Source organism: Culex quinquefasciatus, chromosome 3 (assembly GCF_015732765.1).
Source record: "Culex quinquefasciatus strain JHB chromosome 3, VPISU_Cqui_1.0_pri_paternal, whole genome shotgun sequence".
Classification (NCBI taxonomy): domain Eukaryota; kingdom Metazoa; phylum Arthropoda; class Insecta; order Diptera; family Culicidae; genus Culex; species Culex quinquefasciatus.
In genome coordinates, this window is record NC_051863.1 from 166316412 (window position 1) to 166339911 (window position 23500).

At 36.0% G+C, this 23500-nt stretch overlaps 1 protein-coding gene and 1 non-coding gene across 10 annotated transcripts in view; both read left to right on the forward strand.

Annotated features, from left to right (window-relative positions):
• LOC6038667 overlaps nucleotides 1–23500 on the forward strand; it is a 75472-nt gene that overhangs the window by 50800 nt on the left and 1172 nt on the right. For 7 of the 9 annotated variants that reach the window (XM_038258921.1, XM_038258923.1, XM_038258919.1 and 4 more), the window contains 5 exons: nucleotides 10585–12278; nucleotides 18449–18696; nucleotides 18756–18950; nucleotides 19012–19411; nucleotides 23334–23437. In XM_038258921.1, the coding sequence (XP_038114849.1) occupies nucleotides 10585–12278; nucleotides 18449–18696; nucleotides 18756–18950; nucleotides 19012–19411; nucleotides 23334–23437 (2641 nt within the window). The remainder of the gene's footprint in view (nucleotides 1–10584; nucleotides 12279–18448; nucleotides 18697–18755; nucleotides 18951–19011; nucleotides 19412–23333; nucleotides 23438–23500) is intronic. The other 2 variants (XM_038258924.1, XM_038258925.1) reach the window with 2 other exon arrangements.
• Nucleotides 842–914, forward strand: Trnaf-gaa. Its single transcript has one exon. It is a non-coding gene; the product is annotated as a tRNA-Phe (tRNA).

Genomic DNA, 23500 nt, shown 5'->3' on the forward strand with positions numbered 1-23500 from the left:
ATTGCAAAGCTTCCTTCAGTTGAGTTAAATTCGTAGACCACAAAACGACGCTCAAATTCAAAGTTTCTGTTGTTGTGTTTCTCTGTATTGTTGTAGTTGTTATTGTTTCTGGCAGCCACAAGGCGCTCTACACAATTGCGATTATTCAATTAATTGCTCTTTTCTCCTGGCACTATTAAGTCTAGTTTGGCTGCTTTTGCTCGACATTATTGCCCACACACACAAACCCCCATAACCAAACCGTTTTTGCTTCTTGCTTGCTAGCTTTACCACTCTCTGAAATGATGATGCTGTGTGTGTTTGTGTCTGGCTCCTGCAACACTCGAGCAGCTCTTGTATTTTATTGCCTGCTGATAGTTATGATTACATGTTTGTTTTCCTCTTGGCTCTCCTCTCTCGTGGTCTTGGTCGGTGCGATCTCTAATAGACTGATGGTCGGTCAGCTCTGGTGATACTCATCTCGCGTATAGACTACGCTACTCGGCACTTAAATTGTGTGGTAGGCTGAGAAGCGTACGTTTGTGTGAGCCAGATCGTGTTTGTAGATGTGGGATTTGTCTACAGTAATTAACGATACCCCCTTTTTCTCTATCAATGATGTAGATCAAAATCTGTTATCAACTGGATTTATTTAACTCAAAGCATGATTTGTATTAATAATTAAAATAAAAAGATCAGTTAAAAAGTAAACAGAGCTATTTCCAAAAAAATAATTAAGAAAAAAATATAGAAATTAAAATTTTAACTAAACCTATAATCAAAAAGCTTATCAATCGAATTCAGTTCCCCAAACGCGCAGCTGTATGAACTGCTCCTGGTGGTATCGATCCTTTTTCTATCTGCCGAAATAGCTCAGTTGGGAGAGCGTTAGACTGAAGATCTAAATGTCCCCGGTTCAATCCCGGGTTTCGGCAATGGTTGTTCTTTTTTTATAAATCTTTAAAATAAGAACAATAATTTTACTTATTATTATTTGCGGCCGACACAAACACCTAAGCTTGAAGTGTATATTTGCACCGAGCTAGAAGTTTGAATAATATATTATGAGCTTGATTGGTTTAAATCTTCCATTTCACCCCAACCGTACACAAAAAAAAGTTTGGTCAAGTGTTGTTCTGTCTGTAAGATATAAAAGTCTAAAAAAACGCTTTTTGAAGAAAAAAAATTACGTAATCGCAAGAATTTTGGGCTGTACCAGAATAGGTAAGGGGTTCGGGTTCGATTATGATGAATTTTGTGCTATTTGCATGTTTTGATAATGCTCGACTAAATTTGAGCAAAATCAGAGAAAGATTTCTAATGGTAAACGAATTGCAAGTGAACATTTGTCAAGAATTAGCACTAATAAATTCGAGGCTTATTGCGATATTTACAATGTTTCATTCAAGGGACCATCACCACGTTAATTTTAGTTGAAAGAAAAATAGTTTTTTCACCTATGTTCAGTCTTTGTTTCTGTACATTTTTTTTTTTTTTTTTTTTGAATGACTGAGAAAGTTTTTCATAAATCCAAGTATTAATTTTGGGCTTTCGAAATCGGATATTTAGCTACTGAGATAAAAAATTTGTTGAAGTTGGATTTATTAATTTTTCAAAACAAGATAGCGTGGCAATTAATTGTCAGATTTTGAATTTGAAAACGAAACAATTGTAAAATTTCCCGATCGTTACATAAAACAATAAATTCTTGTTTTCTTATCTACACAGAACAAAGAGTTGAATTTTGGAATGTTACAAATTTAGTTGGTTGACTGTTACCTTTGTTTTGGAGTAATTTTTCCTAAAAAAATGTGAACTTCAAGAAACTGATGAAAACTTCACCAGTTTCTGATGTAAAAAAACACATCAAAAATCAAACCATCCACATTAACGACCCCCGGGTCTTTTGTGGTCTCTATTGCAAGTTTCTGCTCGAACCAAGGAGTCCGAAGGCTTGAATGGGGAGAGCACCCAAACCTCTTTCTACTCCAAGGAACCTTCCACCCCAGTGTTTGAACTGACGATCTTCGGATTGCGAGTCCAACCGCCGCCAGCGACATTTTTATTTTTAAAACCGCTGTAACTTTGCTAAGGACTAAAGACAGAGGTCGATATAGAGACATTTATGTAAAATTGTCTGGAGAATCGATTCCCGTATTCGGGGTTTGAAAATTTTGACGTTAAGAGCACTTTCAGGGTTATTACGGAAGGCGCGGATCGCGCGGATAGCGCGGTTTTGGCGCGGATCAGCTCGCTTATTTTGCTCAGGCGCGGATTTCGCGCGAATGGCATTTTTGATGAATAAATTAATTGAAAGAGATAGTTTAACGTTCAAGTTATAAAGAAAAATATTATCAGGAATAAGGATAATTTGTTTTTTTTTTTCGTTTGGTTCAAAAACTTTGATTTCTTTGAAGTTGTTACACACACAAAATTGAATTTTCTTCCAAAAAAGTTTTTTTTTAATAAGAAACGTCGTGTATAGTTGTATTGTATTGTTGTTTATCAACTATTTTGTAACATCTTCTGCTGGCTGTTGATTTTCTTTAGAGTTATAAGTAATGTTTTTAAACTTATTTGTGGTATATTTGATACAGGATATATTCAAATTTTAATCTTGTGAATCATATTTTTAACTTTTTCCGAAGATATAGACATTAAGATGATAAAAAAAGAATTTTGGGGCTTGTTCTGGTGGGACGACTCTAACATTCAAAATTCAAAGTTTATTAAATTCAAAAATTCAAAATTGATTTTTAAATTTAAAAATTCAGATTCAATCAATTTTTGATCCGAAAATTAAACTCAAAAAATTGTTCAAAAATTTATAAATTCAACAATATTATTATTTAAAAAGTGAAAATATAAAAATTCAAAAAAGTCGAAAACATTCAAAAGAACAAACTTTTATAAAGAGATGTAAGCCGGCAACATGGAGTGAAACATTCCCAGCATTCATGGAAAACTTCGCAGAAGCTTGACAGAATGTTTATCTCCATGATGCACTTTTAATTTCTCGATACTCGATACTACAGAATTTTTATATCTAGATTCTTACCAGTTTTGTCACCATCTTAGATTATAAAAAATCTGATAACTTTGGAACATTTTTGGAGTTATATTTTAGGTAAGAGAAATTTAGAGAAGAAAATATTACAAATTTCGTGCTTCGATTTTTCTTAGCGACACTTTGGCGAGGATCATCGAGTACGAACTGTACTTAAATTTTTTAATCCTTAGATTTATGAATTATTTTTTTTATTTATGCTTTTTATTAAAAAATGAATTTGAATTCTATTTTATATTTTTATATTCAAATTTCGAAATTTCTTTTATTGATTACTACATTATTGTTATGCTTTCCCTCTGGTTTACTTCACTCCAGCAAAAATTAATTTGTCCATTTAATTTTCGGCTTTTCAAGATTCTGCATTCTAAGATTCGGCCTCATTAAGGCTATTCTGGATTTAAAATTTTTTTTCCAATTCCGTCGTGAAACTATTTACTTTTCCTGTCATTCTTGAACCACGAAATTCTTTATGTAAACTAATGTCAAAAACAAAAACAATGACTTTTATATCCCGCCGTTTGGCATGTATGATTTTTAAAACCCGCCAAACAAATCGCAGCAAACTGGGGGTTGTTGAGGTAAAATCGGAAAATTTCTTGTCAAACAAATTCTGTTTTCTTATGAAACGGTGGTGTTTTTGGCTTCCTATTAATCATTGCCAAGTTTATTGAGGAATTCCAATTCCCTAGATTCCACAATTCCGAAGAAAGTGCAGTAATGTTCATTTAGTTGTTCCGAATTTTAAACACGTGAATTGGGAAAAGTTCCTGAACGAATTTTATTTTTGTTTGTGAAATCCTCGGCCATTCTTTTACACTCCGTTTCATAAGAAAACATTACGGAAATTCTGGTTGGGTTTGTGGATTCCTGAAAAAAAAGCAAGACGACAGGCCAGAAAAGACACTCTTTTTCCTAATGGCCACTGCAAACGAGAACAATGCAGAAGAAAGGGAAATTGCTCTTTTTCTTTCTGTCTTGACTCTTGACCTAAGCAAAAACTGAACGACGCAAAACTTTTAAAAATGTAGTGCTTAAGACAACCTTAGGAAGTATTTTGTCTTTATTTTCTAGGTTTACCCTTAATTTTGTTCAAATCACCTACGAAATTTTCCCTAGGTCCATAAATTAAAATAGTCTAATAAAATTCGAAACAATTTCAAAATATAACAAACTCTCCAGGAATCACACCAATCTCTTCAAAAACTTATTTATTTTTCTCAACAAAAAAAAAATCAAATTAGGCTTAAATAACAAACAATTCATAATTAGTCTTCTGCTTCAGCTTCACTTCAAAAATGGTGACGAACATTTTGCATTTTTTCCACGATTTTTTCACTCCACGATCCGAGGCAAAGGCCGAAAGCGATTAGATGGATTACTTCATCTTCCATTATCCGATTAACATCCGGAACGATAAAACTCCTTCTTAGAAGTTATATCTCATAAAAAATGATGAAATGTCGGGATCGGGATTCCTTAAACAACTTGGTCACGTTTATCCGTCTTTATTCATTCCCAAATTTCAAACAGGACCCCGAAAAAAACAACACCGTTTCTTCAGAAAACTGAGTTTTTTTGACAAGGACTTTTCCGATTTTCCCTCAGCAACCGCCAGTTTGCTGCGATTTGATTGACGGGTTTTAAAAACCATACATGCCAAATGGCGGGATATAAAAATCATTGTTTTTGTTGTTGACATTAGTTTACATGAAGAATAGCCTACTTTTCTGTACCAAAAATAACAGAATCGAATGGCAACACTTCTAGCTGAACATTGTAAAAGGGCTGAAGCCGAAGTGTAAACAAAGAGTCTATCCTGCTCGTTCTTAATGTAAACATCAACTGACGTGAGCAAGATAGACTCTTTGTTTACACTTCGGCTTCGGTCCTTTTACATTGTTTTGCTTGACTTTTCAAAATAAATGCTGAAAAGTTGATCTTTTCAGCACTTGTTTCGAAAAGTAACGCTTTTCAACATTTTTTTGATTTAAACGATTTATTGACAAAATACATGAAAATTTTACATAAAATTTCACTCTCTTTTTCTAAAGCGGCGAGATAGCCGAGATGGTTGGGGCGCGGATTGGGTAATCTGGATATAACTCTCAACAGATTGATGTTATTTTGGAGCGGCCGTGGCTGACTGGTTACGGTGTTCGCTTTGTAAGCGAATGGTTCTGGGTTCGATGCCCATCTGCTCCCAACGAGAAAGTTAAGAACACATAAATTTGAAATGATGAATATGAACGAAAAATCAAAGTCGCTGGAGGCGGGGTTCGATCCCCCGTCCTTTGGATTGGTAAGCAAAAATGTTAACCACTAGGCCATGATGACTTGGTGAGCGTGGACTGGAATTAGTAATACTGTTACAGAAAGCGAGTTGTGGCGCTATAACCACGGCAAATAGTGTCCAGGGCATTCGTGGAAATACAATGTTCCATCCCAGAGGGTCCCGGAGTACCAAACCTTCTTAGCATGGTGCTCCCAACGAATACAACCAAAATCTCGGAGCGTATGGTGGTGTGTCCCCACGCTTCTTCCTCCCCTGTCGATTCAGAATTGTGTTGTTGTTCGAACACTCAGTGCTCAAACTCAACCCAATGGGGGGATGGCGTCGCTATTTTTAGACCACGTTTTCCACTTTTTCTCATCGAAACCGACTACTTTATCGACTTCATTTTGCTGGGCGAGATAGGACGCCGTCTATTTTTAGACGATGACTCAGCACTTTTCCACTCTTGCACTTAAAAAAACCAGATGGCAGCACGATGTAACGCAGCGTCCCTATTACGAGTCATCTCTGCGATACGGCTTTACGCAGTAGGCCTGGCCGCTTTAACGCTTGTGATGTTTCAATGCATTTCAATGCAATGGCGCACTACAAATGTTAATAAATGACAAGAAGAGTGCTAGGCGTCATCTAACCTAAGGCACTCTCCAGGATCCCTTCGAAAGATTGGCTGCGCTAGGGTCTGATTAGATAAGATTAGATTAGATCAAGCACTCTCTTTTTCTAATACAAAAAAATAAAACTTTCTTGTATGTTTGTTGTTTTTTTTTTTTTTTCTTAATATGGCGCAGATTTCGCGCAGATTGGGTTTTGGGACGGCGCGGATTTTTTTTCGACTTCTCCGTAACAACCCTGCACTTTAAAAAAACAGTTTCAGTAAATGATTTTTTTATCTTTTTAGGAAAGTTGCTCCATCCTGCATTTTTCGTGAGCCTTTTTGTAACACCTTAGGCCAGCGTTTCTCAAGCTTATTCTAGGCTGGTACCCCCTGCCGTGTAAATCAAGTAGGCCCGGTACCCGGTACCGGTTGAAAATCGCTGCCTTAGGCTATTTTCACAAAAAAAACATTGAACGAAAAAAAAAATCGTGGGCTCACCTTCAAATTTGCCTTTAAAACTTTAAAATTAAAAAAAAAAACTCGTAAAAGTGGCGTGTTTTTTCTTTCAGTATATTTTTTCGGAAAGCCCGTCAAATTTCATACAAGTTTGTCTTTGACCACTTTTTGATACGTTAAACCGGTTCAAGATACAGAAATATTTAAAACACTTACGCCCTCTTCTCAAATGTCACTATCGAGTGAAACTGGCTCCATATACACAAAAATAGCTTACATAACCGTAGGATAACATGTCTACAAAGTATCATTAAAATCGGAGAGGGTCGAGAAAAAAAGTACCTAAAAAATCCTGTTATGGGCTGGAATTGCTCAATAATAATAAATCGTAGTTCAGAAGAAAATAATCAAATTTTAAGAACATTTTTGACTTTGTCGAGCCCCTTTACTTAAGCTTTTAAACAAATTTTCGGAAATCGATTAATTTGATTACTAAAAAGTTTTATTGCGTTTTAACATTATGGGGTTTGAGTTTCCTAAGGCGGGTTACGTCCATAGCGGATTATTATTTTTTTTTTTTCGAAGCCATTTCAATTCCCATTTTAAAGAGGAATCTTAAATCAAGTCCAAAATCACCCAACTCTAATTATCACCATAATATAAAACGAAGAAGCTACAAAGAGACAAACCAACCCCAAATCCAGAGCACACCGAAGCGTATAACAGCGCACGGCGAAGCAATTAGTACAGATTTAACAGTTAATTTATCAAACCGATAAACAATATTAAAAAAACAACAATAAAATACGAAACAAGCCTCTGCGCGCAAAGCTCTATCTGATCGTGTTCACATCGAGTCTCTGGATCTGGGGGAAGTCCAGGGCGGGGATGAAAACATCACAACGTGGTCCCCCAAACCCCTCCCCTCTCTCTCTCTTTTAAAAATCAGTAGCAAAACCGGCGTACAGTTGGGGCAGTCGGGCAGGCACCTCTGTTTAGGAGTTTACTGGGTCGAATCGATTAGAAGCAGCCGATAAGCGCACATCGTAACTATAGCGCGTATTGTTATTGTTGTTGCCGGGATTGTTGGGGTGGGAGGGGGGTGGGGGAGTCAATCGGTGATCAATGGACTTTTAGAAGTCAGCAAACTCTAGGGCGAGAGGAAAGGGGGGGGGGCAGCAATTTGAACATTTTCATTTTTCACCGGTTAGGTATTTATGGTTGCAATGTTGAACAAGTTGAAAATAAACACACACTCACACAGACACTGGAGTATACAGATGGTTAGGACTGCACCAGATGCACCGCGGTGAAGACAGACCAAACACACAAACAGCCACGGCTATGGCTACTGGTTTGCTTGGTAGGAGTTTGGTGTGGGTTTGATGCTATATCCCGGAATTGCTCGTGTTCATGCTCGGAGTGTAGCATAGAATCGCCCACGTACAAGAAGTATCAGTTTATGGAGGTAAACAACGTAATATGCTATTACGAGTCATCTCTGCGATACGGCTTTACGCAGTAGGCCTGGCCGCTTTAACGCTTGTGATGTTTCAATGCATTTCAATGCAATGGCGCACTACAAATGTTAATAAATGACAAGAAGAGTGCTAGGCGTCATCTAACCTAAGGCACTCTCCAGGATCCCTTCGAAAGATTGGCTGCGCTAGGGTCTGATTAGATAAGATTAGATTAGATCAAGCACTCTCTTTTTTCTAATACAAAAAAAAATAAAACTTTCTTGTATGTTTGTTGTTTTTTTTTTTTTTTCTTAATATGGCGCAGATTTCGCGCAGATTGGGTTTTGGGACGGCGCGGATTTTTTTTCGACTTCTCCGTAACAACCCTGCACTTTAAAAAAACAGTTTCAGTAAATGATTTTTTTATCTTTTTAGGAAAGTTGCTCCATCCTGCATTTTTCGTGAGCCTTTTTGTAACACCTTAGGCCAGCGTTTCTCAAGCTTATTCTAGGCTGGTACCCCCTGCCGTGTAAATCAAGTAGGCCCGGTACCCGGTACCGGTTGAAAATCGCTGCCTTAGGCTATTTTCACAAAAAAAACATTGAACGAAAAAAAAAATCGTGGGCTCACCTTCAAATTTGCCTTTAAAACTTTAAAATTAAAAAAAAAAACTCGTAAAAGTGGCGTGTTTTTTCTTTCAGTATATTTTTTCGGAAAGCCCGTCAAATTTCATACAAGTTTGTCTTTGACCACTTTTGATACGTTAAACCGGTTCAAGATACAGAAATATTTAAAACACTTACGCCCTCTTCTCAAATGTCACTATCGAGTGAAACTGGCTCCATATACACAAAAATAGCTTACATAACCGTAGGATAACATGTCTACAAAGTATCATTAAAATCGGAGAGGGTCGAGAAAAAAAGTACCTAAAAAATCCTGTTATGGGCTGGAATTGCTCAATAATAATAAATCGTAGTTCAGAAGAAAATAATCAAATTTTAAGAACATTTTTGACTTTGTCGAGCCCCTTTACTTAAGCTTTTAAACAAATTTTCGGAAATCGATTAATTTGATTACTAAAAAAGTTTTATTGCGTTTTAACATTATGGGGTTTGAGTTTCCTAAGGCGGGTTACGTCCATAGCGGATTATTATTTTTTTTTTTTCGAAGCCATTTCAATTCCCATTTTAAAGAGGAATCTTAAATCAAGTCCAAAATCACCCAACTCTAATTATCACCATAATATAAAACGAAGAAGCTACAAAGAGACAAACCAACCCCAAATCCAGAGCACACCGAAGCGTATAACAGCGCACGGCGAAGCAATTAGTACAGATTTAACAGTTAATTTATCAAACCGATAAACAATATTAAAAAAACAACAATAAAATACGAAACAAGCCTCTGCGCGCAAAGCTCTATCTGATCGTGTTCACATCGAGTCTCTGGATCTGGGGGAAGTCCAGGGCGGGGATGAAAACATCACAACGTGGTCCCCCCAAACCCCTCCCCTTCTCTTCTCTCTTTTTAAAAAATCAGTAGCAAAACCGGCGTACAGTTGGGGCAGTCGGGCAGGCACCTCTGTTTAGGAGTTTACTGGGTCGAATCGATTAGAAGCAGCCGATAAGCGCACATCGTAACTATAGCGCGTATTGTTATTGTTGTTGCCGGGATTGTTGGGGTGGGAGGGGGGTGGGGGAGTCAATCGGTGATCAATGGACTTTTAGAAGTCAGCAAACTCTAGGGCGAGAGGAAAGGGGGGGGGGCAGCAATTTGAACATTTTCATTTTTCACCGGTTAGGTATTTATGGTTGCAATGTTGAACAAGTTGAAAATAAACACACACTCACACAGACACTGGAGTATACAGATGGTTAGGACTGCACCAGATGCACCGCGGTGAAGACAGACCAAACACACAAACAGCCACGGCTATGGCTACTGGTTTGCTTGGTAGGAGTTTGGTGTGGGTTTGATGCTATATCCCGGAATTGCTCGTGTTCATGCTCGGAGTGTAGCATAGAATCGCCCACGTACAAGAAGTATCAGTTTATGGAGGTATGCATAAAACATGTTCCTGAATTGTTAAAGGATGTATTTTTTCCAACAATCGTAACTTCTGGAGCATGAAACCTTCAATATTGATAATTGTTTACACCATTTTTTTCACTGTAAGCATTTGATGATTAAAAAAAATCAAAAGTTGAAATTTTCATTCCCAATCATAAACAATCGTAAACATCATCAGATCGTTTACCTGGCTTTCGTTTTCCATCAATTAAGCCGCCTGTTTTACTCCGTTGAACCGATGCGTAAACCATATGGTTAGAGGGTAAACTCTAAAATAAAACAGCAAAAAATGCCGTAGATTTTCTTGATGGCCCACTTTCCGCCGGCCCAAAACTGTTGACAGCAACAAACCACCCAAAAAAAGTTGCCTATATGTATTACTTAATCCCATAGCGCGGCCTAGTCTAGCGTGTGCCGTTTATGGCACCCAGATTGCCATTAATTGTTATACGACCGGCCTATAAAGAGCGACCCTGCTGTGGTTGTCATCGCCGTACTACCGCCATCTGAGCGGTTATGAATTTGCGCTCAGTCGTGGTCCCAGCTCATTAACGGCAAAATAGAAAACCGCGCCGCGATCGATTTAGTGCCATCGATTACCGAGATCACGGAGGAAGTTAGCTAATGTCGGTCTTTTCTCTCTCTCTCCTTTTTGCAGGTCTCAAGAAATTCCTCTCGCAGTATCCGGCGCTGTTCGAGATCAACGGCGATTTTGTGCACATCAACAGCTACACGTCGAGCAGCGTGGACGATTCGTCCATCTCGGGCAAGCGCGACTACATTCAGGAGGCAAAAGACTACTTCAAACACAAGCTGCTCCAGTACGGCAAGGGCACGGAAGTTCCGATCCGCAGTCTGCTCGGCCATCGTAGCCAGGCATCGCCCCAGGTGCGGCACATCTCCGGTCAACACATCCGAGAGTTCACCGAGTTTCTGCTGAAGCACGAAGACACGTTCCAGGTGGTGGACGGTGAGAATGTGGTGCTGGTTGGGTGCGAAAACGAGGAAGATGTCCCGGCGTCGGAGCGGCTGCATCTGCCCAACTCTGCCATCGACACACAAGCCACCCAGCAGCTGCTGGACTCGTTCGCCCAGGTGATAGAGATCAAGGGCCCCATCATCGTCGACCAGCTCTTCCACATGGTCACATCCAACTTCCCCCAGGAGCAGTGGTTCCAGCTGTTCAAGAACCCAGCCGACCTGAAGACCTTCCTCAAGCTCTTCTCCGACTGCTTCCACATCCAGTCCAATCTAGTCACGCTGCTGCAGAAGCCAAAGCTGTCCAACTCGCACATCCAGCAGGCCCAGGAAAAGCTCAACCTCTCCAACAGCACGTTCCCCACGACGACGACGACCCACATCAGCATCGTCCCACCGGCGATCGCCAGCAGCATCGGCAGTGGCAGCGCCAACGGAAGCAACAACACCAGCCGGACGGCTTCCCCCAAAAACATGATCGGCGATTTCAAACTCAACGAACCGGTCTCGGTCGGCATCGGCGGACCAACCAGCGTGGCCGCCGTAAACGCACTCAACAGCAGCAAAAGTGAACCCACCAGCGGGTTCGACAGTTTACTCATCAACAACGACTTCAAAATGGAGAACCTCTGCCCCAAAAACTGCCCCACCACCATCTACTCCCGAAGCCAACCCCAGTCGCAGCAGCAACCCCACCAGCTGCAGCAGGTCAAACAAGACCCGAACGCGACAACCGCGGCCAACGACAAGGCCAACAACAACTCGGCTGTGAACATCAAGAACCAGAGCTTGAAGCAACGCATCAACAATCTGGTGATCAAAACGCTCGCCGAAAACCTAGAAAAAGATAAGCAATCAATGTCTGCCATTCAACAGACGCACCACAGCGTCGCCGTCGGTCCGGGAACCACCCCGACAAACCCCACCCCCACCCAAACCAACAACAATCCCTCGCCCCATCCCGTGTCACCCACCCCGAGCAGTCCAGTCCACTCCAACAACTACTTCATCGGGGACACGTGGAAAATCAAAGTCCTCCAAAACACCCGGGTCATCTCGACCGTCAAGGAGTCGCTGTTCGTGACGCAAGCCATCCTAAAGTCCGCCTACGAGGATCAAACCGTGATATCATTCGACTGCGAGGGCATCAACCTGGGCGTGCGCGGTCAAATAACCATGATCCAGCTGGGGACGACGCGCGGCGAGGCGTTCATCTTTGACGTGGCGACGTGTCCCGATATGGTGCCGCACGGTGGCATTAAGCAGGTGCTCGAAGCGGAGAAGGTCATCAAGGTGATCCACGACTGCCGGAACGATTCCGTCAATCTGTACAACCAGTTCCAGATTATGCTGCGGAATGTGTTCGACACGCAGGTGAGTGGGATCGATTGTTTTCTGCATGTTGTCATTCGATTATCCAAAGTAAAATTCTTGCAAAGACTTTGGATAATCGAGTCGAGTTTTGAAATTTAATTGAATTTTGGCTTAGTAATAGACATTTCATGATGTTTGAGATTTTTAAAACCTTCAAACTGTCAAAATTTGTTCGCTTCCCCACTTTTGATCTAGAGTGCTCCAATGGTCCAAATCTGGAGTTTTTTTTTGAAAAGGACCAATAAACCAAATTTTCAGTTTTTGCTTTCTGGGTGTTTTTCAATACCCCTGACTCAAGGCGGTTCTAAAAACACCCTAAAAGCAAAAACTGGAAATTTGGTTTATTGGACCTTTTCAAAAAAAAACTCCAGAAATGCTAATTGATTATTTCCAAACAACTCCTGTAATTCTCAGTCAGATTGGTGACGTCCCTAACAAGGGAGTATGCCATGTTCGTGGATTCACTTTAATTTTTATGTCAAAAAAATCGAAGATTCAAAAATTCAAAAGTCCAGAGTACAAAAGATATCAAATTACAAAAATCAAAAATTCTAAAATTCTAAACAGTGATATTTAAAACTTAATTAAAAAAATTAAAGAGTCTATGGATTCGAAAATTTTAGTAGTTCAAAGTCCTCACCAAAATCGAATCACGATTTTTTTGCTTTTTTTCACAAAATTAAACTTAATAATGACTCTAAAATAATTAACTATAATTTTTTTTATTCAAAAAATAAACTTAAAAAAGTTAATAATAACCCGAAGTCCTCACCAAAAGTGTCTCTCAAGGTGCAGTACTTGTTCGGTAACAGGGCTGCTTTTTAAAGGTGCGCTCGTTAACTGGGCTGTAGTCAACTTAACCCTCTACTGCCCAAATTTTTTTTTCGAAAATATTTATTTTTCCCGTATTAAGGAGGTCATTTTGAGCAACTTTTGTTCTACGAAAAACTTTACTTCTCTTGTTTTATGTTTTTCTTGTTTCATTTTTAGTATTTTAATTTGCATTTATCTTGTTTAGTTTATGTTTGTTTTTGGTAGTATTTGGCCTACTCTACCATCTAATATAATTATATTTCGCCTATCTAATTTTTTCATGTTTTTACAGTCACTTTTTCCATTTTTTGCATGTTTTTCACATTTTCCGCCATAGAATCGCACCATCATCATTTAAATTGCAAAAAATGCGTAGAGGCATAGTCTGGGACACTACAAAAATTACTGCATACTTCTTTTTACTTAAAATATAGGAAATGTTAGTAAAAAACACAGCCAAAGTTGACCCCTAAAAAAATTACATTTTTAAAAACATTGGCAAAGTCACATAAAACAAGTTAAACTTCCAACCCTGAAGTTTTCTAAAATTTTAAGAGTTCTTCTTTCCAATGCTTTTTAAATATCAAAAATTGGTTGGAAAATTGATTTTTGGCGATTTTTTAGATCGAAGCCCGTCTAAAGGCGGGGTTAGGTTGTAGAGGGTTAAAAAGCAATTAAACGTCAAAAACCCAAAACAAACCGAGGGGTAAATAGATGCAAAAATCAGGTTTAATAAATTGAATTATTAGCCTTTGACACAAATTAAAGTTACTTTAAAAAAATAAATAAAGAAAATATAATGCTTTGGTGGTTCCCTCGACATTTTTTGTTCAGCCCAGTAAGCGAGCAGCATTCGGTAATCACGTAGTTTTTATTTTTCTCACGATTAGACTACATAAAGACTTTCATTTCATTTAATTTTATTAGGTTGCTTTAACAATTACATTGGTGCAGTTGTTATCTTGAGCTGAGATATGGACTACCAGCTGATTTGTTCAAAATGGGGAGAGATTTTACTGGTACTAAGGAGAACGAATTGGACAGAGAAGGAAAAAAAATGCATAAATAACCTTCGAAATAGACATAAAGACTTTAAAATTATGAAATTAAAAAAAAAATCAAATATTTAGAATTTCAAAAAATTTCAAAACCTGAAATTCAAGGCAACAAAAAAAATAAAAACTGAGTGAAAAATTAAAAAATTACGGTTTTTCTAAACTAAAAATCTAAAATATCTTGCGCATTTTGCACTTTACTAGAGCCTTGCGCATTTTTTTCAGTGCTTTCTAATCACAGTGATGACGAAAAAACCGTTGCTAAGGCAGTCTGTTTATGTTTGCTTAGTTTTTGAAAGTTCAGATGTGACCAGAAAAAAGTTTAAAAAAGTTAAAAAAGAATTAAAAATTCTAAAACTAAAAAAAATTATAACGTTCCAAAAATCTAAAAATTTCAGTTGTTCTAAAAATTAAAAATGAAAAGCAAAGAATTCTAAAATTTAAAAATTAAAAAAAAACTGAGGATTCAAAATTTAAATACAGTTTCGATTCGATAATCCGAAGCCCTTACCAAATTTTAACTTAAGAGTGCACAGCAGCCAAAGAAATTGTTGTCTTCTAATTCCAATTTTGTGAAACTTACGGACCCAACCCTGCAAGAATATTTATTTATTTATTTATTTATTTATTTATTTATTTATTTATTTATTTATTTATTTATTTATTTATTTATTTATTTATTTATTTATTTATTTATTTATTTATTTATTTATTTATTTATTTATTTATTTATTTATTTATTTATTTATTTATTTATTTATTTATTTATTTATTTATTTATTTATTTATTTATTTATTTATTTATTTATTTATTTATTTATTTATTTATTTATTTATTTATTTATTTATTTATTTATTTATTTATTTATTTATTTATTTATTTATTTATTTATTTATTTATTTATTTATTTATTTATTTATTTATTTATTTATTTATTTATTTATTTATTTATTTATTTATTTATTTATTTATTTATTTATTTATTTATTTATTTATTTATTTATTTATTTATTTATTTATTTATTTATTTATTTATTTATTTATTTATTTATTTATTTATTTATTTATTTATTTATTTATTTATTTATTTATTTATTTATTTATTTATTTATTTATTTATTTATTTATTTATTTATTTATTTATTTATTTATTTATTTATTTATTTATTTATTTATTTATTTATTTATTTGTTTATTTATTTATTTATTTATTTATTTATTTATTTATTTATTTATTTATTTATTTATTTATTTATTTATTTATTTATTTATTTATTTATTTATTTATTTATTTATTTATTTATTTATTTATTTTATTTTTTATGTGTACCGTTAAGGTATCCGAATTACGACATTTTTATTCTCTCAAAACTATACTAAATTATGACTCTAAAATTATAAAATGATTTTAAATTAAATTTAAAAAAAAACAATTTTTAAAAATTCAAATGTTTTTACAATTGAACATTCTGAAATCATCGAATTCAAAATACCCAAATTTCTAAAACCCAAAAATTAAAAAAGAAAAAAAAACAAAAAATCGCAAAATAAAAAAATTGAGGATTTGGAAATTTATTACAGTCCGCAACCGATAATTCGAAGTCCTCACCAAAATTTTCACTTGAGGTTATCGCATTAAGAATTTTTTCTTACTCTCAAAATTGTTTTTTGTTAATTTAAATGCTTTTTTTAATAAGTCAGAAATTAAAAAAAAAAACAAAAATTCTGACGCTAAAATAATTCAAAAATTAAAAAAAAATGAAACTTGAAAATAAAAAATAACTATCAAGGATATGGAAATTTAAAAACTGTCCGTATTTGATAATCAAAAGTCTTGATGACTTTTGTCGCGAAATTTTAATTTTTCTCAAAATTATTCTAAGTTATGACTCTAAAATTATAAAATAAAAAAAAGCACAAAACTCTAAAATTTTGAATTTTTGTCGTTTTTAACATTCCAACGCCCAAGGCTCCAAAAAAGTTGGAACGGTAACTTCAACTCAATGGTTTTCGGGCATAACTCAACCAATCAAGATGATTCTTCTTTCCAGTGATTTGTTAGGATGTCTAGATGATTCTAGAACTTTGCAGAACTTAATTTGATAAAATCTATTATTTTTGCGATCAAAAACATCGTTCCAACTTTTTTTTTCGCGTGCAAAAAAAAATTCGCCGAAAATTCCGCGGAGGCAGTCGTTTAAAAAAAGTTGGAACGATGTTTTCGGTCGCAGAAATTACAGATTTGTTCAAATCAAGTTCTGCAAAATTTTAGGATCATTCTTACAAATCACTGGGAACAAGAATCGTCCCGATTGGTTGAGTTATGCCCGAGAACGGGCGTGTTGAAGTTACCGTTCCAACTTTTTTGGGAGGCTTGGGCGTCCGTGTAAGTTGGACATGCGTTGGGCGTTCCAGTGTTAAACTGACAGGCTCTCTTCTCAAATAAACAATCTTTTACAATTACGGCGAAAAAAAAAAACGAAAAACTCAAAATTCAAAGATTCAAGCATTCAAAAGTTCAAACATTTAAAATAGTACAATTCTGGAGTTTTTTTGAAAAGGTCCAATAAACTAGAGGTGGGCAAAAAAAGAGCGAGCCGCTCAAAGAGCCGGTTCACTAAAAAGAGCGACAGATTCGTGGCTCACAAAAAAAGAACCGCGGTTCTTTTTTAAACTTCCGTCTTTTGAAAAATCTGGCTCGAAATGGCATGATTTTTGTTATAAATATAATTTATTGAACTTCAAACAAATATTAGTATTGAATTTCTTTTTGAGAATTGAAAATAAAATTTCAAATTTTTCAATGCTTATGAAAATTAACTCCAAAGGTAAATGATTTATTAAACAATATGAAAAAAAAACTGTTGTACATTAAAGTATTACCGGAATACAAATTTGAGCAAAAATTTACTGAATAATTTAGAGATTTTGGAAAAAAAATCCTTTAAGCAATTACAGACTTTATTCATTAAATCAGAATGAAAAGAGTTTGCAGAATGTTTTCTCCAATTAAAATACCAGCATTAGTTCAATTCTTGCAGAAATAAACGCAATTTTAAAATTAAAAGCAATTTTTCCAACATCCTAGATTTAAGTTTGGATTCCATTCAATTACTTGAATGCATAGGTTCGAGTAGAAATCTTGACCTAGAGACCACCAAGACCTATGATTTTAAAGGGCATCTTCTCGTTTTCAGTTTTATTTTTTTTTATCAAATTATTTGTAAAAGTCCAATGTGAAATAACTTTGAAAATCATACGATTTTAGAATAACCTTTTCATCAAAATTTTGAAAAAGAGCGGAAGAGCCGTTCAAAAGAGCGGCTCTTTTTAATGAGTGAACGAAAATGAGCGGCTCCTAAAAAAGAGCGGTTTTGCCCACCTCTACAATAAATCAAATTTCCAGTTTTTGCTTTTTGAGTGTTTTTGAAACCGCCTTGAGTCAGGGGTATTAAAAAACACCCATAAAGCAAAAACTGAAAATTAGGTTTATTGGTCCTTTTTTTAAAAAAAAAACTCCGGAATTTAAAAAAATACTATTTTCATTCGAAGTCCCCACCGATAATCGTAATCCTATCATTATTGCTTTTCTTACTAAAAAAAGGTTAAGCGAAGATGGCGTTCGAATGGCGAACATCCGAAATGTCAAAATCGCGCAGTAGCACCAACATTAGAAAACAAATGTGGCTGTCATGCCATGGCACACTTTTTTCGGAATATTGGTACCACTACGTGATTTTGACATTTCGGACGTTCACCATTCAAACGCCATCTTCGCTTAAAAACCTGGATAGGGTTTGCTTTTGGCTCCGACTCAAAATCAAGCTTCGTAATCCAATCATTTCTCGAGAAATATTCATTCGAAAAATCTGCAAAAACATATGGACGATCGATTTTCGACGCCCGTTCGATTGACAATGACAGAATTGGTCTATCTCCAATATTCGAATTTTTTTTTAATCAAAATTAAACAATCCCATTTAAAATTCAAATGCAATGCGCCAGCTCCTGTTACGTCCAATCAAGCTCATACAGTCGACTCCCTGGCTGTCGATCTTCTCGATATCAATGTTGCTCCAGCTGTCAATAAATTGTTCAGTCCCTTCGAGTATTCTGCTTTGATTTTTCGTTTTATAATTTGATACCTCCCGCTCTCGACGGCCCCGGTTACATTTGTTACATTTCATAAAATTTAAAAAAAAATGTTTGAAACGTAACACGGCCTTCGACCCCCTAACCCACCCCTCAACTGCGTTACGTAATAAAAGAACGCTCCCTAACATTATCCCTTCGATCCGCAGTCCGCCCACGCCGTGCTCCAGTTCCAGGACCAGGGCAAGCAGGTGTACAAGGTGAAGAACGTCTCGCTGAACACGCTGTGCGAGATGTACAACGCCACCGTCAACCCGATGAAGGACCAGCTCAAGAACGTGTACCGGCGCGACCAGAAGTACTGGGCCCGGCGGCCGCTCACCCGGGACATGCTGCTGTACGCGGCCGGCGACGTGCTGATCCTGATCAACGAGCAGCTGTACCTCAACATGGCCACGTGAGTTGGACTCCGCTCTAGTTGACGAGCCAAGAATAATGTCTGATTCTTTTTTGCAGATCGATCAAACCGGAGTTCCGCGAGCTGCTCGCGGAGCTGTGCACTGAGCAGATTTTAATGCTAATCCGCCCAGTGGACGTCAAGATGCGCAAGAAGCAGCGGAAGGTCCGCTCGGAGATCCAGGACCTGAAGGTGAAGCTGAAGGGCGCCAGCAAGAACGTGGTCCTGAGCAATCGCGAGATTCGATTGCTGAGGTGGGTGGTCTTTATCAGGTGATGCCAGTTGGTCGTCCTAATATTCGGATCATTCTTCCAGGTACATGGATTTGACGGAGGAGGAAAAGGAGAAGCTGCGAGTGTCGTACAAGGTGGCCAAGAAGCTGGACAAGCTGGAGAACTTTGACCGGGATCGTGGCGACCAGAGCGATTCGGACGACGAGTGCGACATTGTCGAGCAGGACTACCAGAGTTTGGACAGCGTGCCGTCGGATAATTCCCTGCCGGGGACGGGGACTGGCGGAGGAAGCGGTGGTGGTGGTGGTGGTGGCAGCGGCGGAACCGGAACGTTTTCCCCCAAGAGTTCCGAGCCGCCGAGCCTGACCGAGTCGATGCAGCTGATGGACGAGATTCTGTCGAACACGACGATGGATCGGATGGCGAGGATCGACAAGCTGGAGGCGATCCTGTCGGCGGCCACGCTTTTGCCCAATGATCAGGTGAGTTGGAAGAAGTTGGAGTGTTTTTTTGGCGGTTGTTCTTGGTTTTTTGGACTGGTTTTATTTTGGTTTGAGACTGGATGGTGGAACGGATTTGGCTTTAGTTTGGAGTTTGCTTTGCACAAATTATATTCATAACTATCACAGTATAAATTGATTTAAGGGTGTATTTGCTCGTAATGTAAATTTTGAAATTATTTATAAATCTTGCAATGGTGGAGGGAACTTTGTACATAAACATTTTACCTTAATTTTTTTTGCTAGATTTTATATTATTTTATCTACACAAAAAAGATGTAAATTTAAAGATATATTACACTTTTTTCCGAAACAAAATCTATCAACATTCCCTAATGTAGTATTATCATGATCATGGTCAATAAAACAGTCTATGATAACCTTTTATTGGTATTAACAGAAATAACACCTAAGGTATTGTGGTCTTTTCGACCCAAACCTTTTCGGGACCCTAACTTTGACAATCTTTCTCTCCGGGAAATTTTAACCTATCAGGTTGCTGCCGGTTGACCTACCGGATCGGAAAATCCAAAACGTTGATGGAAATAGATCGACATAACTTACTGAAACTACAACACACGATTGTAAAAAGCAACTTGCCTTTTTTCCGGTCGCTATCACGTGCTTTCACAATCCCGTGTGACATTCTCTTTTTCTCTCTCATTCCCCCATTCACAATCATCCCTCCTCAACAAAGCGTAGCCATAAAAGCTGCAACAAACCAAAATTTACGAACGAATATAGTTCAATGAGAAGAATTGCTTGGTTGGTTTTCAATCCCCCTTCTTGCGCTCTTTCATTGCGATTTTCTGAGAAAACAAAAAAATCTTCAGCGAGTGTGCGTGAGCTGAGCGAGGAAACGAGAAGGAGTGATAGAAAGAGATTGCTTTTCTCTGGCAATCGTGCGATAAAAGAGGAGAACTCACAAGCGTTAGTGACTGTCGCTACAAACTCTGATATGTTGGTGCAGGAATCATGAAATGATAGTTTTTTTCTATCACTAATTTACAACGCTAACATCATCGTGTTGCATATCAAACTCCATAAAAGTGAAAGATTTTACAACCTATGGTCATGACGTTGTTCTCTGACCCGACGTGGCCTCTTCGGAACCGGTTTCTGGTGGCCACTTGGGGACACTTCCAGAATGTGGATTGTAAGCTTCTAAGCAGGCGTTGCACGACGTGTTAAATGAGAATAAAATACATACATTTGGAGAAAATCGCTTTTTGTCTTACGAAAATAATCATTTTTTCACTACTATTGATCTTAAGCTTCTTTTTGCAATATGATTGTATAGATAATTTAAAAAAAGTGCCATAATTTAATTGGGCAGCAACATTTTTTTAATTTCTTTTAGAAATCTAAAGAATTTTGCATTGTTTTATGCTCTTAATTGTCTCCGGGCTTCATTTATATGTACTTTTATATTAACTTTGTAATTCGTGTTCAACAAATGAACTTTCTGCTGGCTTTTTATATTCGAAAAAGTCAGAAAACTTTTATAATCAGGTTAGATGTTTTTTGTTTTTTTTTTTTTTTTTTTGCTAAAATATGCTATTATTATATAAATTATTGTATAAATCTATTTTCATTTACCTTTCAAAAAAAAACTTGATAAATCGACAAAAAAATCTTAGAAATTGATCTATTTTAGTCACTGTATTTTTTGGTTCGTTTCTATTATATGAGTGAAGCTTTAAAAAATGAAGTGGCATAAACGTTTTTTTTTTAACTCTTTGAAAATTTAAATTTAATTTTATTTGATTTTTTTTTTCATTTCCATTTCAATTAAAATTAAGACATTTTAAAGTCAGGCTATTAGAAAGATTTTTAAATAATTTGTTCTTCAAAATTTCGCATAAAGTTAGAGGTAAAGTATAAGTTGGTTTAGATTTAATTTTTTTAGTTAAATTTAATTTAAAACGTCAAATGAATTGATTATTAAATATGGATTTTTTTTATTAAATATAAAAATTCACAAAATTTTAATGGAAACTCAATACACTTTTTTGTTAGGAATAAAACTGATATCATGCTTAAATACAAATAAACTGCTTGTTAGTTCTTTCCCTTCTCTATTCTTTTTATTTTCTTCTAAAACCTACGAACAAAAACAAATCCTGAAATAAACCATAACATCAAGTATTTCAAAGTTTTTTTATTATTCAAAAAAAATGAATGCTTAAGTTTTGTGTCAGAATCGCAATTAGGGTGATAGAAATATTTTTAAAAGTTTTTGAGAATAAAAAATATATAAAGATTTAAATAACAAGCCTAAGTCTCAAAATTTGATTGAAAAAAGTGTTTTTAAATGCATTTTACACTAGTTCAATTGTTTTGCAATCATTAGCTTTCAAAAATGTAAGATTTGACAAAAACAAAAAATAAATATCGTACACAACTTTAAAAGTTCGAAAATTTACAAAAATAAAAAAATGGAATTCACCCAAACATCCTAAAAATGTTTCTAAACAACTCTAAATTTTAAATTGATTTCAGCTGATTGCCCTTGAAATTTAGAAGCTTTCTTGAAAAAAAAAATTGCTCTTATTTTTCGGGCCAATTTTGAAGGCAGGGGTCAACTGTTTGTTTTTTTAGTTGTGGTTTGAACAAATTTTATGTTTAAGCCCACTTATTAAAATTTAATGCAAAAAGTATCAGCAAATGCTTAATACATTATTTTATTTATGCAACTACCGAAAACTTGCAAAAATTGATCTGTGGTTCCAAAAATTCAAAATTTGAAAAAAGTCCAAAATTATTTGATAAACGCTAATGCATTTCAAACAATTAACAACAAATCGTACAAGTTTGAATCTCCAGTAACAAACCTTTTTTGCATCCTGATTTTATGAGGATTTTTTTAAGGGAGAAGGAATAAAAATTTGAAATGAAATTTGCAATGGCCTAGTTAGAAATTTTGTTTGATGCAATCATTTAAGAAATTATTATATTTTTTTTTGGTTCTGGTATAGACAACAAAAAGTCGAGAATTTAAAAATGAGATTTTAGTAGCCACTCTTTATCAAAAAAAGAAAAGTTCGCGTAGCAATGCTCAATGAGAACTCACAATTTTTGAAAAAAAAAGTAATTTTTCTCGAAAAAAAAACGTTGAATGACAAACAGCGAATACATTCAAATATTTTCAGTCCATCTGATAAATTAACAAGTGAAAGTTTTTTTCGCTCATCAACAGCGTTTCTTATTTATTGTTTGAATAGTGTTTGTAGTGAAGGAACTATTACACTACGGCAAACAAACAAACAAACTCGCACTTTTTGACAGCTTGCCAGTTTGCCTGGATTGGTTTGCAAAAACGTCAGCCTGAATACATTTTGCCTTGTTTGCGAGTTTGGCAAAATGTCAAACACGAAAAAGGGCGAGTTTGTTTGTTTATTTGTTTGCGGTAGTGTAATGCCTCCTTGAGTTTTTCTTTTAAATTTATTTTTGCTTGCTTTTAATTTATGTAGTGTAGGGCTAGGATGAACTTTTTTGAAAATAAGATTTTGGTTTGGTTGTGCTTAGTTTGTGTAGAATTGATGCGGAAATTGGTTTGCTTGGCTAGATTGTTGCTTTGATTTAGAAATTTAGAAGTTAAACCCAACAAAATTCGACTGTGCAACCAAATGTTAATCTTCTGTTTCTGCTTATTTTTATTTCTCCCCCTGTGTTTGTGTAACCAACACCACCTGATCACCACCATTCCTGAAACTCGTTTCGTTCTACCCTTCCACCACCGAATTACTACTACCGCTACTACTACTATCATAATTATGTACTACTCTCTTCCTACCAAATTCATGTAAACCAACAACAAAAACATACCAAATTTGCACGTGCCACCAAAATAATAAACCATCAAAAAATGTATCCACGTCAAATTAAAACAAAACCAAAATAGTCCTTCACTGAGACAATGAACAATTTCAATACCAATACGATAGTAGTAACTAACGAAAACAATATTCTGCTGCAGCAGCCCTCGAAAAAGGACGAAATTAAGGGGTAAGTTCGCTTGATATCCCTAACCGGATCCAAATACTAAAAGTTCAACTTTCCCCCGATTCT